Source organism: Micromesistius poutassou (genome assembly GCF_964030765.1).
Source record: "Micromesistius poutassou genome assembly, contig: SCAFFOLD_2391, whole genome shotgun sequence".
NCBI classification, from domain to species: Eukaryota; Metazoa; Chordata; class Actinopteri; order Gadiformes; family Gadidae; genus Micromesistius; species Micromesistius poutassou.
In genome coordinates, this window is record NW_028178116.1 from 78,424 (window position 1) to 95,923 (window position 17,500).

A 17,500-nucleotide genomic window follows, 5' to 3' on the forward strand; every position below is an offset into this window, starting at 1 on the left:
GTGTGTGTGTGTGTGTGTGTGTGTGTGTGTGTGCGTGCGTGCGTGTGTGTGTCTGTGTCTGTGTGTGTGTGTGTGTGTGTGTGTGTGTGGTGTGTGTGTGTGTGCGTGTGTGTAGGCCCTCCTGCTCTTTGAGGAGCAGCAGGGCTCCGTGGTCAACAGGAAGCTGATGAGCCGCCAGCAGATCGACCGCTTCCCCACCAGGACCTTTAGGCCCCGCCCCCAACGCCGCCGCCACGCAGTGAGACACGCACACACACACACACAACACACACACACACCCTCACACACACACACACACACACACACACACACACACACACACACACACACACACACACACACACACACAGAAACTGCTTCCTGCCCGCTCTGACTGCTTCCTGTTTGCTTTGATTGACAGGTGTCACATCTGTTTCTGTGACTACGCGGACAGGGAGCAGCTGCGGATACTGTCGTGTTTTCCATGACTACCACGTAGCGTGCATCGACCGCTGGCTGAAGGTAGGGAACCCTGGGGTCAGGTGATAGGTCAAAGGTCGACCCTGCTGGGGTCAGGTGATAGGTCAAAGGTCGACCTGCCTGGGGTCAGGTGATAGGTCAAAGGTCGACCTGCCTGGGGTCAGGTGATAGGTCAAAGGTCGACCTGCCTGGGGTCAGGTGATAGGTCAAAGGTCGACCTGCTGGGGTCAGGTGATAGGTCAAAGGTCGACCTGCTGGGGTCAGGTGATAGGTCAAAGGTCGACCTGCTGGGGTCAGGTGATAGGTCAAAGGTCGACCTGCCTGGGGGTCAGGTGATAGGTCAAAGGTCGACCTGCCTGGGGTCAGGTGATAGGTCAAAAGGTCGACCTGCTGGGGTCAGGTGATAGGTCAAAGGTCGACCTGCTGGGGTCAGGTGGATAGGTCAAAGGTCGACCTGCTGGGGTCAGGTGATAGGTCAAAGGTCGACCTGCTGGGGTCAGATGGTAGGTCAAAGGTCGACCTGCTGGGGTCAGGTGATAGGTCAAAGGTCGACCTGCCTGGGGTCAGGTGATAGGTCAAAGGTCGACCTGCTGGGGTCAGGTGATAGGTCAAAGGTTGACCTGCTGGGGTCAGGTGATAGGTCAAAGGTCGACCTGCTGGGGTCAGGTGATAGGTCAAAGGTCGACCTGCTGCGGTCTGATGATGATTCTGTTTCCAGGACAACGGCACGTGTCCCATCTGTCGGGCCAACATGACGGAGAGCTGAGAGGACCAATCGGAGAGCTGCCCCCGCCCCTCTACCTCCACTTGACTTCCTGTGCTCCGTTTTTTTTAAAGTTCTGCTTTTTTTAACTTTGGAATAAATCTTTGAACTGTTCTTCTTCTTTGTTCTTCTCAAACAGTGATACGGCCCTGTGGCGCCATCTGGGGTTTTTTAGTTTACAAAAGGGGAAGTTAGTGTTCTTTACAGTCTTGTGAAACTGAAACTGAATTGGACTATAACGCTGACCTCGACCCTAGCCCTGACCTCCACCCTGACCCCTGACCTCCAGCCTGACCCTGACCCCCTGACCTCCAGCCTGACCCTGACCCCTGACCTCCAGCCTGACCCCCGACCCTGACCCCTGACCCCTGACCTCCAGCCTGGACCCCGACCCTGACCTCCAGCCTGACCCTGACCCCTGACCTCCAGCCTGACCCTGACCCTGCTGAAGGGCTCCTCTAGGGTGACCTGCTGGTTCCTGAACGGTTTCACTGAACTCTTAAATATGTTCACATCCAACTCCAAGCCAAGATGGACGCCCGCCAGCTCCTCCCTACAGGGTGTCATGGCCGCCTTCCAGGACGGTAGGCCTCAGCGGGGGGGGGGGGGGGGGGGGGGGGGGGGGGGGGGGGGGGGGGGGGGTAGACCCGGTCTGAGCAGTGAGACAGCAGCACATCCAACTCTAATACATGTTATGATTTTTTAAATATAAAAGAATCTGAATGAGCTGAATCACACCTGGACCGGTCTAAAAGGCTCCTTACTGCCCCTAGTGGCTCCTTACTGCCCCCTAGTGGCTCCTTACTGCCCCTAGTGGCTCCTTACTGCCCCTAGTGGCTCCTTACTGCCCCTAGTGGCTCCTTACTGCCCCTAGTGGCTCCTTACTGCCCCCTAGTGGCTCCTTACTGCCCCCTAGTGGCTCCTTACTGCCCCCCTAGTGGCTCCTTACTGCCCCTAGTGGCTCCTTACTGCCCCTAGTGGCTCCTTACTGCCCCCTAGTGGCTCCTTACCTGCCCCCTAGTGGCTCCTTACTGCCCCCCTAGTGGCTCCTTACTGCCCCTAGTGGCTCCTTACTGCCCCCTAGTGGCTCCTTTACTTGCCCCCTAGTGGCTCCTTACTGCCCCTAGTGGCTCCTTCTTACTGCCCCCTAGTGGCTCCTTACTGCCCCTAGTGGCTCCTTACTGCCCCTAGTGGCTCCTTACTGCCCCCTAGTGGACCGGCTCCTTACTGCCCCTAGTGGCTCCTTACTGCCCCCCTAGTGGCTCCTTACTGCCCCTAGTGGCTCCTTACTGCCCCTAGTGGCCTCCTTACTGCCCCTAGTGGCTCCTTACTGCCCCTAGTGGCTCCTTACTGCCCCCTAGTGGCTCCTTACTGCCCCCTAGTGGCTCCTTACTGCCCCTAGTGGCTCCTTACTGCCCCTAGTGGCTCCTTACTGCCCCTAGTGGCTCCTTACTGCCCCCTAGTGGCTCCTTACTGCCCCCTAGTGGCTTCCTTACTTGCCCCCTAGTGGCTCCTTACTGCCCCTTAGTGGCTCCTTACTGCCCCCCTAGTGGCTCCTTACTGCCCCTAGTGGCTCCTTACTGCCCCCTAGTGGCTCCTTACTGCCCCCCTAGTGGCTCCTTACTGCCCCCCTAGTGGCTCCTTACTGCCCCTAGTGGCTCCTTACTGCCCCCTAGTGGCTCCTTACTGCCCCTAGTGGCTCCTTACTGCCCCTAGTGGCTCCTTACTGCCCCTAGTGGACCGGCTCCTTACTGCCCCTAGTGGACCGGCTCCTTACTGCCCCTAGTGGACCCTGGGCTCAGTGCGGCTCCTCTGAGTGTGATTCAGGATGAGCTGTTTTAATAACCAGTTAAACCTTAGAGGGCGGGTTTATTTCTTCTGGGATGGTTAGTTTAGTTCTTAGGTTAGAGATGGTTAGTTTAGTTCTTAGGTTAGAGATGGTTAGTTTAGTTCTTAGGTTAGAGATGGTTAGTTTAGTTCTTAGGTTAGAGATGGTTAGTTTAGGTCTTAGGTTAGAGATGGTTAGTTTAGTTCTTAGGTTAGAGATGGTTAGTTTAGTTCTTAGGTTAGAGATGGTTGGTTTAGTTCTTAGGTTAGAGATGGTTAGTTTAGTTCTTAGGTTAGAGATGGTTAGTTTAGTTCTTAGGTTAGAGATGGTTAGTTTAGTTCTTAGGTTAGAGATGGTTGGTTTAGTTCTTAGGTTAGAGATGGTTAGTTTAGTTCTTAGGTTAGAGATGGTTAGTTTAGTTCTTAGGTTAGAGATGGTTAGTTTAGTTCTTAGGTTAGAGATGGTTAGTTTAGTTCTTAGGTTAGAGATGGTTAGTTTAGTTCTTAGGTTAGAGATGGTTAGTTTAGTTATTAGGTTAGAGATGGTTAGTTTAGTTCTTAGGTTAGAGATGGTTAGTTTAGTTCTTAGGTTAGAGATGGTTAGTTTAGTTCTTAGGTTAGAGATGGTTAGTTTAGTTCTTAGGTTAGAGATGGTTAGTTTAGTTCTTAGGTTAGAGATGGTTAGTTTAGTTCTTAGGTTAGAGATGGTTAGTTTAGTTCTTAGGTTAGAGATGGTTAGTTTAGTTCTTAGGTTAGAGATGGTTAGGTTTGGACCCCTGTTGAGTAGATCTCCTCAGTGGACCACTCAGACTCTACCCTGGAGGACTCTGGTCTGGTCTGGTCTGGTCTGGTCTGGTCTCCAGGCCGTAGTGCTCTCCTTGGTGCAGGCCTGACCAGGTGCGTGTCTCACCGTCTGTCGTCCTCTGAGTGTAGAAGCTGTGGGGTTCAGTACTTTTGGTTACAGAAGGTTGTGTCTCAGTCTTCCCTCACCTACGTTAGCATGCACTGTGTACACACACACACACACACGCACACACACACTATGTACACTGGTGGCGGGGCGGGTCCTTCCACACACACTGTCATCAGCACACAGCCGCCCTGCGGCCGTTTGCTCAACAGACTGAAGAACAACGACAGCAGAAACACTCTGAGCCCCACGCCGCACGGAGAGGAGGCCAGGGCAGGGCCTAGTGAGGGTCAGAGCACAGTGAGGGTCAAGTCCTAGGGTCAGTAGTGAGGGTCAGAGCCTAGGGTCAGAGCGTAGTGAGGGTCAGGTCCTAGGGTCAGTACTGAGGGTCAGGTCCTAGGGTCAGGGGGTAGTGAGGGTCAGGTCCTAGGGTCAGGGGGTAGTTAGGGTCAGGTCCTAGGGTCAGGGGGTAGTTAGGGTCAGGTCCTAGGGTCAGGGGGTAGTTAGGGTCAGGTCCTAGTGAGGGTCGTAGGTCAGGTGGGAGTCATGTCCATCACAGTGAACCTGAAGAGGATTTCTAACCTCCCCGGGAGATCGGACCGCAAGGTGGAGCTCACCTTCAGAGGTAATCCACCTGTTGATATATACTATATACTATCGATATAGTACTCATAAAGGTATTATATACTGAGGTTGATATATACTTGTACTCATAAAGGTATTATATACTGAGGTTGATATATACTTGTACTCATAAAGGTATTATAAACTGAGGTTGATATATAGAGATGTATATACTGAGACGTGTGTTTGTATGAGCTCTGTTTGGCTCAGCACACAGTTGATTAAACCGGTTCCCAGTGCAGACTTCCCTTAACACCTCCTGGTCTCTGTGACTCTGGGACTTATATATAGTTGTATATACCGGTACTATATAATGTGTAATGTGTATATATATATATATATATATATAGTTGTATATACCGGTACTATATAATGTGTAATGTGTATATATATATATATATAGTTGTATATACTATATAATGTGTCTGTGTATATATATATATATAGTTGTATATACTATATAATGTGTCTGTGTATATATATATATATAGTTGTATATACTATATAATGTGTCTGTATATATATATACAGACACATATAGTATATAGTGTATATATATATATATAGTGTGTATATATAATGTGTATATATATATATATACACTATATAGTGTGTATATATATATATATATATGTATATATATACACTATAATGTGTTGTGTGTCTCCAGGGTTCAGCCATAAGACGCGTGTCCTGCAGTGTGAGAACGTGGCCGTGTTCAACCAGGTGAGAGACGTTCACCACTGGTCCACTGAGCCGCTGGTCCACTGAGCCGCTGGTCCACTGGTCTGTTGGTCCACTGAGCCGCTGGTCCACTGGTCTGCTGGTCCACTGGTCTGCTGGCTCCTGGTGTGAGAGTGGCTGGTCCACTGGTCTGCTGGCTCCTGGTGTGAGAGTGGCTGGTCCACTGGTCTGCTGGCTCCTGGTGTGAGAGTGGCTGGTCCACTGGTCTGCTGGCTCCTGGTGTGAGAGTGGCTGGTCCACTGGTCTGCTGGCTCCTGGTGTGAGAGTGGCTGGTCCACTGGTCTGCTGGTCCACTGGTCTGCTGGTCCACTGGTCTGCTGGCTCCTGGTGTGAGAGTGGCTGGTCCACTGGTCTACTGGTCCACTGAGCCGCTGGTCCACTGGTCTGCTGGTCCACTGGTCTGCTGGCTCCTGGTGTGAGAGTGGCTGGTCCACTGGAGCCCAGCGGGTGTGTCTGTGTGTTGAGGGTGGAGTACGTATCGCTCCTTATCTCTAATCTCTCATTAAAACCTTCAATCTGAGAAAGACAAACGCAACAGTTACACACTGCGTTCTCATTGTGTGTGTGTGTGTGTGCGTGTGTGTGCGTGTGTGTGTGTGTGTGCGTGCGTCAATATAACTGCGTATCAAAGCGTCCCTTTTGGAAACGATTTAACGATATCATTAGTGTTGTAGAATGAATAATATATATTATTCATTGTAATACGTCTGAATAGATATATGATGAATGCATTTGATATGGATAGATATTAATATAACATGGATTTCCATATGAATATTATGAGTCTCCAGGGACCAAGTGGTCTCTCCAGGAAGGAGGCTGAGGCAGATCTCACCAGGTCTTTATTTTGAGAGCACAATTACAACATTTAGATTCTACTGTTGGTGGTGTTGGTAACCGTGGTCACAACATCACACTGTGTGCTCTACCGGCAGTATTGACACAACCGTCATGTGGTCACATTGTTACACCAAGGTGTGTTGAAATCACTGCAAATCACTATCATAAGGTCTCCTATATTGTTATTAATGTGATGGTTTCTGTCATAAGGTCTCCTATATTGTTATTAATGTCATGGTTTCTATCATAAGGTCTCCTATATTGTTATTAATGTGATGGTTTCTGTCATAAGGTCTCCTATATTGTTATTAATGTGATGGTTTCTGTCATAAGGTCTCCTATATTGTTATTAATGTGATGGTTTCTGTCATAAGGTCTCCTATATTGTTATTAATGTGATGGTTTCTGTCATAAGGTCTCCTATATTGTTATTAATGTGATGGTTTCTGTCATAAGGTCTCCTATATTGTTATTAATGTGATGGTTTCTGTCATAAGGTCTCCTATATTGTTATTAATGTCATGGTTTCTGTCATAAGGTCTCCTATATTGTTATTAATGTGATGGTTTCTATCATAAGGTCTCCTATATTGTTATTAATGTGATGGTTTCTGTCATAAGGTCTCCTATATTGTTATTAATGTGATGGTTTCTGTCATAAGGTCTCCTATATTGTTATTAATGTGATGGTTTCTGTCATAAGGTCTCCTATATTGTTATTAATGTGATGGTTTCTGTCATAAGGTCTCCTATATTGTTATTAATGTGATGGTTTCTGTCATAAGGTCTCCTATATTGTTATTAATGTGATGGTTTCTGTCATAAGGTCTCCTATATTGTTATTAATGTGATGGTTTCTATCATAAGGTCTCCTATATTGTTATTAATGTGATGGTTTCTGTCATAAGGTCTCCTATATTGTTATTATTGTGATGGTTTCTGTCATAAGGTCTCCTATATTGTTATTAATGTGATGGTTTCTGTCATAAGGTCTCCTATATTGTTATTAATGTGATGGTTTCTGTCATAAGGTCTCCTATATTGTTATTAATGTGATGGTTTCTGTCATAAGGTCTCCTATATTGTTATTAATGTGATGGTTTCTATCATAAGGTCTCCTATATTGTTATTAATGTGATGGTTTCTGTCATAAGGTCTCCTATATTGTTATTAATGTGATGGTTTCTGTCATAAGGTCTCCTATATTGTTATTAATGTGATGGTTTCTGTCATAAGGTCTCCTATATTGTTATTAATGTGATGGTTTCTATCATAAGGTCTCCTATATTGTTATTAATGTGATGGTTTCTGTCATAAGGTCTCCTATATTGTTATTAATGTGATGGTTTCTGTCATAAGGTCTCCTATATTGTTATTAATGTGATGGTTTCTATCATAAGGTCTCCTATATTGTTATTAATGTGATGGTTTCTGTCATAAGGTCTCCTATATTGTTATTAATGTGATGGTTTCTGTCATAAGGTCTCCTATATTGTTATTAATGTGATGGTTTCTGTCATAAGGTCTCCTATATTGTTATTAATGTGATGGTTTCTATCATAAGGTCTCCTATATTGTTATTAATGTGATGGTTTCTGTCATAAGGTCTCCTATATTGTTATTAATGTGATGGTTTCTATCATAAGGTCTCCTATATTGTTATTAATGTGATGGTTTCTATCATAAGGTCTCCTATATTGTTATTAATGTGATGGTTTCTGTCATAAGGTCTCCTATATTGTTATTAATGTGATGGTTTCTGTCATAAGGTCTCCTATATTGTTATTAATGTGATGGTTTCTGTCATAAGGTCTCCTATATTGTTATTAATGTGATGGTTTCTGTCATAAGGTCTCCTATATTGTTATTAATGTGATGGTTTCTGTCATAAGGTCTCCTATATTGTTATTAATGTGATGGTTTCTGTCATAAGGTCTCCTATATTGTTATTAATGTGATGGTTTCTGTCATAAGGTCTCCTATATTGTTATTAATGTGATGGTTTCTATCATAAGGTCTCCTATATTGTTATTAATGTCATGGTTTCTGTCATAAGGTCTCCTATATTGTTATTAATGTGATGGTTTCTGTCATAAGGTCTCCTATATTGTTATTAATGTGATGGTTTCTGTCATAAGGTCTCCTATATTGTTATTAATGTGATGGTTTCTGTCATAAGGTCTCCTATATTGTTATTAATGTGATGGTTTCTATCATAAGGTCTCCTATATTGTTATTAATGTGATGGTTTCTATCATAAGGTCTCCTATATTGTTATTAATGTGATGGTTTCTATCATAAGGTCTCCTATATTGTTATTAATGTGATGGTTTCTATCATAAGGTCTCCTATATTGTTATTAATGTGATGGTTTCTGTCATAAGGTCTCCTATATTGTTATTAATGTGATGGTTTCTGTCATAAGGTCTCCTATATTGTTATTAATGTGATGGTTTCTGTCATAAGGTCTCCTATATTGTTATTAATGTGATGGTTTCTGTCATAAGGTCTCCTATATTGTTATTAATGTGATGGTTTCTGTCATAAGGTCTCCTATATTGTTATTAATGTGATGGTTTCTATCATAAGGTCTCCTATATTGTTATTAATGTGATGGTTTCTGTCATAAGGTCTCCTATATTGTTATTAATGTGATGGTTTCTATCATAAGGTCTCCTATATTGTTATTAATGTGATGGTTTCTGTCATAAGGTCTCCTATATTGTTATTAATGTGATGGTTTCTGTCATAAGGTCTCCTATATTGTTATTAATGTGATGGTTTCTGTCATAAGGTCTCCTATATTGTTATTAATGTGATGGTTTCTATCATAAGGTCTCCTATATTGTTATTAATGTGATGGTTTCTGTCATAAGGTCTCCTATATTGTTATTAATGTGATGGTTTCTATCATAAGGTCTCCTATATTGTTATTAATGTGATGGTTTCTATCATAAGGTCTCCTATATTGTTATTAATGTGATGGTTTCTGTCATAAGGTCTCCTATATTGTTATTAATGTGATGGTTTCTGTCATAAGGTCTCCTATATTGTTATTAATGTGATGGTTTCTGTCATAAGGTCTCCTATATTGTTATTAATGTGATGGTTTCTGTCATAAGGTCTCCTATATTGTTATTAATGTGATGGTTTCTGTCATAAGGTCTCCTATATTGTTATTAATGTGATGGTTTCTGTCATAAGGTCTCCTATATTGTTATTAATGTGATGGTTTCTGTCATAAGGTCTCCTATATTGTTATTAATGTGATGGTTTCTATCATAAGGTCTCCTATATTGTTATTAATGTCATGGTTTCTGTCATAAGGTCTCCTATATTGTTATTAATGTGATGGTTTCTGTCATAAGGTCTCCTATATTGTTATTAATGTGATGGTTTCTGTCATAAGGTCTCCTATATTGTTATTAATGTGATGGTTTCTGTCATAAGGTCTCCTATATTGTTATTAATGTGATGGTTTCTATCATAAGGTCTCCTATATTGTTATTAATGTGATGGTTTCTATCATAAGGTCTCCTATATTGTTATTAATGTGATGGTTTCTATCATAAGGTCTCCTATATTGTTATTAATGTGATGGTTTCTATCATAAGGTCTCCTATATTGTTATTAATGTGATGGTTTCTGTCATAAGGTCTCCTATATTGTTATTAATGTGATGGTTTCTGTCATAAGGTCTCCTATATTGTTATTAATGTGATGGTTTCTGTCATAAGGTCTCCTATATTGTTATTAATGTGATGGTTTCTGTCATAAGGTCTCCTATATTGTTATTAATGTGATGGTTTCTGTCATAAGGTCTCCTATATTGTTATTAATGTGATGGTTTCTATCATAAGGTCTCCTATATTGTTATTAATGTTCTCTTATCTTGCAGCATTTCCGCTGGCCGCACTACGGGAACATCGTGAAGGATGAGGTTCTCTGCGTCAGCGTTTACAACATGAGCAAAGTATTCTCCCACAGGTAACACACACACACGCGCGCACACACACACACACACACACACACACACACAGACATGCACACACACACACACACACACAGACATGCACACACACACACACGCTGTGGTATAGTTGTGTTCTAATCAGGCTGTGTGACTGACAGGCTGCTGGGCCAACTGGTCGTCAGTCTTCAACACGCTGTGTTGACCGGGCGACTGTTACTACGGGAACCACTCATCGACGTCAACTACAGCCTGACAGAGGTAGCACACGCACACACACGCACGCACACACACACACACACACACACACACACACACACACACACACACACACACACCCCGGAGCTGCTCTAGGTCTGTGTGTTCTGTGTGCTCTAGATCTACGTGGAGCTGGAGCTGGTGTACAACCCTCTGCAGGGCGCCGTCGGAGGCTGGGACGGACAGGACTTCCTCAAGAGACAAGACAGCCAGTAGGTTAAATACCTGGGGTCCTGGGGGCCCCTGGGGGTCCCTGGGGGTCCTGGTGGCCCCTGGGGGTCCTGGGGGTCCTGGGGGCCCTAGGGGTCCTGGAGGTCCCTGGAGGTCCCCTGGGGTCCTGTGGGTCCTGGTGGTCCTGGTGGTCCTGGGGCCCCTAGGGGCCCTTGGGGGTCCCAGTCCGGGGCCTTGGGTCCCTGGGGGTCCCTGGGGGTCCTGGGGCCCTTGGGGGTCCCTGGGGGTCCCCTGGGGGTCCTGGTGGTCCTGGGGGTCCTGGTGGCCCCTGGGGGTCCTGGGGGTCCTGGGGGTCCCTGGGGGCCCCTGGGGGTCCCTGGGGGTCCTGGTGGCCCCTGGGGGTCCTGGTGGTCCCTGGTGGCCCCTGGGGGTCCTGGGGGGCCCCTAGGGGTCCCTGGGGGTCCTGGGGGTCCTGGGGGTCCCAGTCCGGGGCCCTTGGGTCCCTGGGACTAACGAGCTCGTTAGCACCAGGTGGTGATGCTCTCTCCGTCTCCTCTCTGCCAGATCAAGTCTGGTCATCAGGAACCTCGGCTACGACGAACCTGAGAGGTACATGATGCTGCTGGTGTACCAGGTGGTGTACCAGGTGGTGTACCAGGTGGTGTAACAGTGGGGCTGTGGGTGGTGTACCAGGTGGTATACCAGGTGGTGTACCAGGTGGTGTAACAGCGGGGCTGTGGGGGGTGTACCAGGTGGTGTACCAGGTGGTGTACCAGGTGGTGTAACAGCGGGGCTGTGGGGGGTGTACCAGGTGGTGTACCAGGTGGTGTAACAGTGGGGCTGTGGGTGGTGTACCAGGTGGTGTACCAGGTGGTGTACCAGGTGGTGTAACAGCGGGGCTGTGGGGGGTGTACCAGGTGGTGTACCAGGTGGTGTACCAGGTGGTGTACCAGGTGGTGTAACAGCGGGGCTGTGGGTGGTGTACCAGGTGGTGTACCAGGTGGTGTAACAGTGGGGCTGTGGGGGGTGGTGTCAGTCGGTCCGAGGTGGAGGCGGTGGAGAGGGAGACTCGTAGGATTGGTCGGTCGCTGGTCCGGACCGGAGAGACGGAGGAAGAGGAGGACGATGAAGACGATGACATCACAGACATCGAAGCCTCCAGTATCACCCTGACCCCCCTGTTAAGGTACCTGTCTGTCTGCTGACGGGGCACCTGTCTGTCTGTCCTGTCTGTCTCACTAAAGGGGTACCTGTCTGTCTGTCCTGTCTGTCTGCCCACTGTCTGTCTATTAATGGGGTACCTGTCTGTCTCACTAAAGGGGTACCTGTCTGTCTGTCTGCTGACGGGGTACCTGTCTGTCTGTCCCACTGACGGGGTACCTGTCTGTCTGTCTCACTGACGGGGTACCTGTCTGTCTGTCCTGTGTTGTCAGTCGCTCCAGACCGCTGTCCCGACACCTGCTGGCCTCCATCCCCCGCGTGCAGAGCTTCCAGGTGAGGTCAGGGGTCAGGGGGAGGTCAGGGGTCAGGGGCAGGTCAGGGGTCAGGGGCAGGTCAGGGGTCAGGGGGAGGTCAGAGGTCAGGGGGAGGTCAGGGGGAGGTCAGAGGTCAGGGTGAGGTCAGGAGGAGGTCAGGGTGAGGTCAGAGGTCAGGGGGAGGTCAGGGTGAGGTCAGAGCCTCAGAGTGAGATCAGAGGTCAGGGGGAGGTCAGGGTGACCCTAACCCTCACACTAACTAATCAGTTAGGATTAGTTAGTGTGAGGGATAGTGAGTTAGGACGAGGTAGTCTGGGTTAGTAAGGGTTAGTTCAGCTATTCCTCTGCGTTGTTTCAGGTGAATATTAACATCTTGGAGGCCCAGAAGTTGGTTGGAGTGAACATCAACCCGGCAGTGTTCATCAGGGTGGGCAGCCAGAAGAAACACACCGCCACGCAGAAGTCCACCAACTGCCCCTTCTACAACGAGGTCACTAACTAGTAACTAACTAACCCACTATAGACCGACCACAATACTAACGCACTATAGACTGACCACCAAGACTAACCACCAAGACTAACCCACTATAGACTGACCACCAAGACTAACCCACTATAGACTAACCCACTATAGACTGACCACAAGACTAACCACCAAGACTAACCCACTATAGACTGACCACCAGACTAACACACTATAGACTGACCACCAAGACTAACGCACTATAGACTGACCACAAGACTAACCCACTATAGACTGACCACCAAGACTGACCACCAAGACTAACCCACTATAGACTGACCACCAAGACTAACCCACTATAGACTGACCACCAAGACTAACCCACTATAGACTGACCACCAAGACTAACCCACTATAGACTGACCACCAAGACTAACCACCAAGACTAACCCACTATAGACTGACCACCAAGACGAACCACCAAGACTAACCCACTATAGACTGACCACCAAGACTAACCACCAAGACTAACCCACTATAGACTGACCACCAAGACTAACCACCAAGACTAACCCACTATAGACTGACCACCAAGACTAACCCACTATAGACTGACCACCAAGACTAACCCACTATAGACTAACCCACTATAGACTGACCCACTATAGACTAACCACCAAGACTAACCCACTATAGACTAACCCACTATAGACTGACCCACTATAGACTAACCACCAAGACTAACCCACTATACACTAACCCACTATAGACTGACCCACTATAGACTAACCACCAAGACTAACCACCAAGACTAACCCACTATACACTAACCCACTATAGACTAACCTAAGCTAAGCTCTCTCCTGCTCTCTTCCAGAACTTCATGTTTGAGTTCCAGGAGACGGCGGACATCTTGTTTGATCAGGTCATTGAGCTGAAGGTTAGTTAACCCTCCCAGTTAGTTTAGAACCTAAACCTTATATATACAGGTTAGTTAGCTACTAAACCTTATATATACAGGTTAGTTTAGCTACTAAACCTTATATATACAGGTTAGTTAGCTACTAAACCTTATAATACAGGTTAGTTAGCTACTAAACCTTATAATACAGGTTAGTTAGCTACTAAACCTTATATATACAGGTTAGTTAGCTACTAAACCTTATATATACAGGTTAGTTAGCTACTAAACCTTATAATACAGGTTAGTTAGCTACTAAACCTTATATATACAGGTTATTTAGCTACTAAACCTTATAATACAGGTTATTTTACCTTCTAAACCTTATATATACAGGTTATTTTACCTTCTAAACCCTATATATACAGGTTATTTTACCTTCTAATGCTTATACAGTATTTATAGGTTGGTTTAGCTACTAGATCTTATTTATGAAGCTGTTGTCTGTATGGCTGTGGTTGTGATGTCACTTCCTGCCAGGTGTTCCACAGACGGACCTTGGCCTTCCTGTTGACCCACATCGGAACCTTTAAGATCGACATCGCCACCGTTTATAGCCAACCAGGCGAGAATACTACTATACTATACTACTACTACTACTATACTACTATACTACTACTACTATACTACTACTATACTACTACTACTATACTACTATACTACTACTACTATACTACTACTACTACTACTATACTACTACTACTACTACTATACTACTACTACTACTATACTACTACTACTACTACTACTACTACTACTATAATACTACTACTACTACTATAATACTACTACTATACTACTATACTACTACTACTATACTACTACTACTACTACTATACTACTACTACTACTATACTACTACTACTACTATAATACTACTACTACTATACTACTACACTACTACTATACTACTACTACTACTACTGCACTACTACTATACTACTACTATACTACTACTACTACTATAATACTACTACTATACTACTACTACTATACTACTACTACTACTACTATACTACTACTACTACTACTGCACTACTACTATACTACTCCTACTACTATACTACTCTTACTACTACTACACTACTACTATACTACTCCTACTACTGCACTACTAATATAATACTACTACTACTATACTATTACTTCTATACTACTACTACTACTACTACTGCTACTACTACTTTACAACAGATTAATACTGCAGTAATAGTTCCGTACCAGGTATTAATACTGCAGTAATAGATCTGTACCAGGTATTAATACTGCAGTAATAGATCCATACCAGGCATTAATACTGCAGTAATAGTTCCGTACCAGGCATTAATACTGCAGTATTCTTCAGACCACGGGTTCTTCCAGAAGTGGGCGCCCCTCAGCGACCCTGGTGACACCCGGGCGGGGGTCAAAGGTTACGTGAAGGCCAGCCTCAGCGTGGTGATGAGGGGCGAGGCCCGCGGCCCCGGCCTGCCCCCCCCCACCGGGGTCAACCAGGACATCCACAAGTGAGGAGCAGTGCATCATGGGAGGACCGCCGAGGGCTGGGGGGGGGGGGTGGCTGTGTAGTGTGTAGTGGTTGTGTAGTGGTAGTGTAGTGTGTAGTGGTTGTGTAGTGTGTAGTGGTTGTGTAGTGGTTGTGTAGTGTGTAGTGGTTGTATAGTGTGTAGTGGTTGTGTAGTGTGTAGTGGTTGTATAGTGTGTAGTGGTTGTGTAGTGTGTAGTGGTTGTGTAGTGTGTAGTGGTTGTGTAGTGGTTGTGTAAGTTGTAGTGGTTGTATAGTGTGTAGTGGTTGTGTAAGTTGTAGTGGTTGTATAGTGTGTAGTGGTTGTGTAGTGTGTTGTCTAGTGGTTGTATAGTGTGTAGTGGTTGTGTAAGTTGTAGTGGTTGTATAGTGTGTAGTGGTTGTGTAAGTTGTAGTGTGGAGTGGTTGTATAGTGTGTAGTGGTTGTGTAAGTTGTTGTGTGTAGTGGTTGGATAGTGTGTAGTGGTTGTGTAAGTTGTAGTGTGTAGTGGTTGTGTTAGTTGTTGTGTGTAGTGGTTGGATAGTGTGTAGTGGTTGTGTAAGTTGTAGTGTGTAGTGGTTGTGTTAGTTGTTGTGTGTAGTGGTTGGATAGTGTGTAGTGGTTGTGTAAGTTGTAGTGTGTAGTGGTTGTATAGTGTGTAGTGGTTGTATAGTGGCTGTGTAGTCGTTATGTAAGTTGTTGTGTAAGTTGTTGTGTGTAGTGGTTGTGTAAGTTGTTGTGTGTAGTGTGTAGTGGTTGTGTAAGTTGTAGTGGTTGTATAGTGTGTAGTGGTTGTGTAAGTTGTAGTGGTTGTATAGTGTGTAGTGGTTGTGTAGTGTGTTGTCTAGTGGTTGTATAGTGTGTAGTGGTTGTGTAAGTTGTAGTGGTTGTATAGTGTGTAGTGGTTGTGTAAGTTGTAGTGTGGAGTGGTTGTATAGTGTGTAGTGGTTGTGTAAGTTGTTGTGTGTAGTGGTTGGATAGTGTGTAGTGGTTGTGTAAGTTGTAGTGTGTAGTGGTTGTGTTAGTTGTTGTGTGTAGTGGTTGGATAGTGTGTAGTGGTTGTGTAAGTTGTAGTGTGTAGTGGTTGTGTTAGTTGTTGTGTGTAGTGGTTGGATAGTGTGTAGTGGTTGTGTAAGTTGTAGTGTGTAGTGGTTGTTTAGTGTGTAGTGGTTGTATAGTGGCTGTGTAGTCGTTATGTAAGTTGTTGTGTAAGTTGTTGTGTGTAGTGGTTGTGTAAGTTGTTGTGTGTAGTGTGTAGTGGTTGTGTAAGTTGTTGTGTGTAGTGGTTGTGTAAGTTGTTGTGTGTAGTGGTTGTGTAGTGTGTAGTGGTTGTGTAAGTTGTTGTGTGTAGTGGTTGGATAGTTATTAGTAATTTGGGCATAATATCCAGCCCTGAAGCTGAAGGATTCTGTTTTGTAGGAACCAGTTCCTCAGGAACCTGTTCCCCTGTGGTCCTCAGGAACCTGTTCCCCTGTGTTCCTCAGGAACCTGTTCTCCTGTGGTCCTCAGGAACCTGTTCTCCTGTGGTCCTCAGGAACCTGTTCTCTTGTGGTCCTCAGGAACCTGTTCTCCTACGGTCCTCAGGAACCTGTTCTCCTGTTGTGTTCCTCAGGAACCTGTTCTCCTGTGTTCCTCAGGAACCTGCTGCTCCCCAAGGGTCTGGGCGAGGAGCGGCCGTGGGCGCGGTTCACCGTGGGGGTCTACCGGGCCGAGGGCCTGCCCACCATGGAGGCCGGCCTCCTGGCCAGCCTGTCCAAGGCCTCCGACCGGACCGTCTTCATCAACCCCTACGTCCAGGTCACCTTCGCCGGGCAGCAGGTCTGTGGTCCTAACCCAGTATGGACAGGGCTCTGGTCCTAACCCAGTATAGATAGGGCTCTGGTCCTAACCCAGTATAGATAGGGCTCTGGTCCTAACCCAGTATGGATAGGGCTCTGGTCCTAACCCAGTATAGATAGGGCTCTGGTCCTAACCCAGTATAGATAGGGCTCTGGTCCTAACCCAGTATAGATAGGGCTCTGGTCCTAACCCAGTATAGATAGGGCTCTGGTCCTAACCCAGTATGGATAGGGCTCTGGTCCTAACCCAGTATAGATAGGGCTCTGGTCCTAACCCAGTATGGATAGGGCTCTGGTCCTAACCCAGTATAGATAGGGCTCTGGTCCTAACCCAGTATAGATAGGGCTCTGGTCCTAACCCAGTATAGATAGGGCTCTGGTCCTAACCCAGTATAGATAGGGCTCTGGTCCTAACCCAGTATAGATAGGGCTCTGGTCCTAACCCAGTATGGATAGGGCTCTGGTCCTAACCCAGTATAGATAGGGCTCTGGTCCTAACCCAGTATAGATAGGGCTCTGGTCCTAACAGGACCAGAGGGTCTGGGTGGTTTTGTTTCCACCCTGACACGAGTGTCCAGTGGTACCAGTGTGTGATGGGACCAGTGACTGTCTGATGGACCAGTGACGGTCTGATGAACCAGTGACAGTCTGATGAACCAGTGTGTGACGGACCAGTGTCTGGTGGACCAGTGTGTG

At 46.1% G+C, this 17,500-nt stretch overlaps 2 protein-coding genes across 2 annotated transcripts in view; both read left to right on the forward strand.

The window, feature by feature from the left end:
• Window positions 1–1,351, forward strand: part of LOC311374770 (uncharacterized protein) — a 4,114-nt gene extending 2,763 nt beyond the window's left edge. Inside the window, 5 exon segments of the mRNA XM_084490537.1 lie at window positions 116–208; window positions 210–238; window positions 401–458; window positions 460–501; window positions 1,178–1,351. Coding sequence (XP_084346663.1) covers window positions 116–208; window positions 210–238; window positions 401–458; window positions 460–501; window positions 1,178–1,225 — 270 coding nt within the window. The 3' untranslated portion in view covers window positions 1,226–1,351.
• A 3,154-nt stretch (window positions 1,352–4,505) lies between these two features.
• fer1l4 (fer-1 like family member 4) overlaps window positions 4,506–17,500 on the forward strand; it is a gene marked incomplete at both ends in the record, with an annotated part of 29,818 nt that continues 16,823 nt past the window's right edge. Inside the window, 13 exons of the mRNA XM_084490538.1 lie at window positions 4,506–4,584; window positions 5,254–5,309; window positions 10,065–10,153; window positions 10,298–10,397; window positions 10,515–10,606; window positions 11,130–11,174; window positions 11,602–11,751; window positions 11,999–12,059; window positions 12,399–12,530; window positions 13,381–13,443; window positions 13,945–14,029; window positions 14,810–14,969; window positions 16,604–16,784. Coding sequence (XP_084346664.1) covers window positions 4,506–4,584; window positions 5,254–5,309; window positions 10,065–10,153; window positions 10,298–10,397; window positions 10,515–10,606; window positions 11,130–11,174; window positions 11,602–11,751; window positions 11,999–12,059; window positions 12,399–12,530; window positions 13,381–13,443; window positions 13,945–14,029; window positions 14,810–14,969; window positions 16,604–16,784 — 1,293 coding nt within the window. The remainder of the gene's footprint in view (window positions 4,585–5,253; window positions 5,310–10,064; window positions 10,154–10,297; window positions 10,398–10,514; window positions 10,607–11,129; window positions 11,175–11,601; window positions 11,752–11,998; window positions 12,060–12,398; window positions 12,531–13,380; window positions 13,444–13,944; window positions 14,030–14,809; window positions 14,970–16,603; window positions 16,785–17,500) is intronic.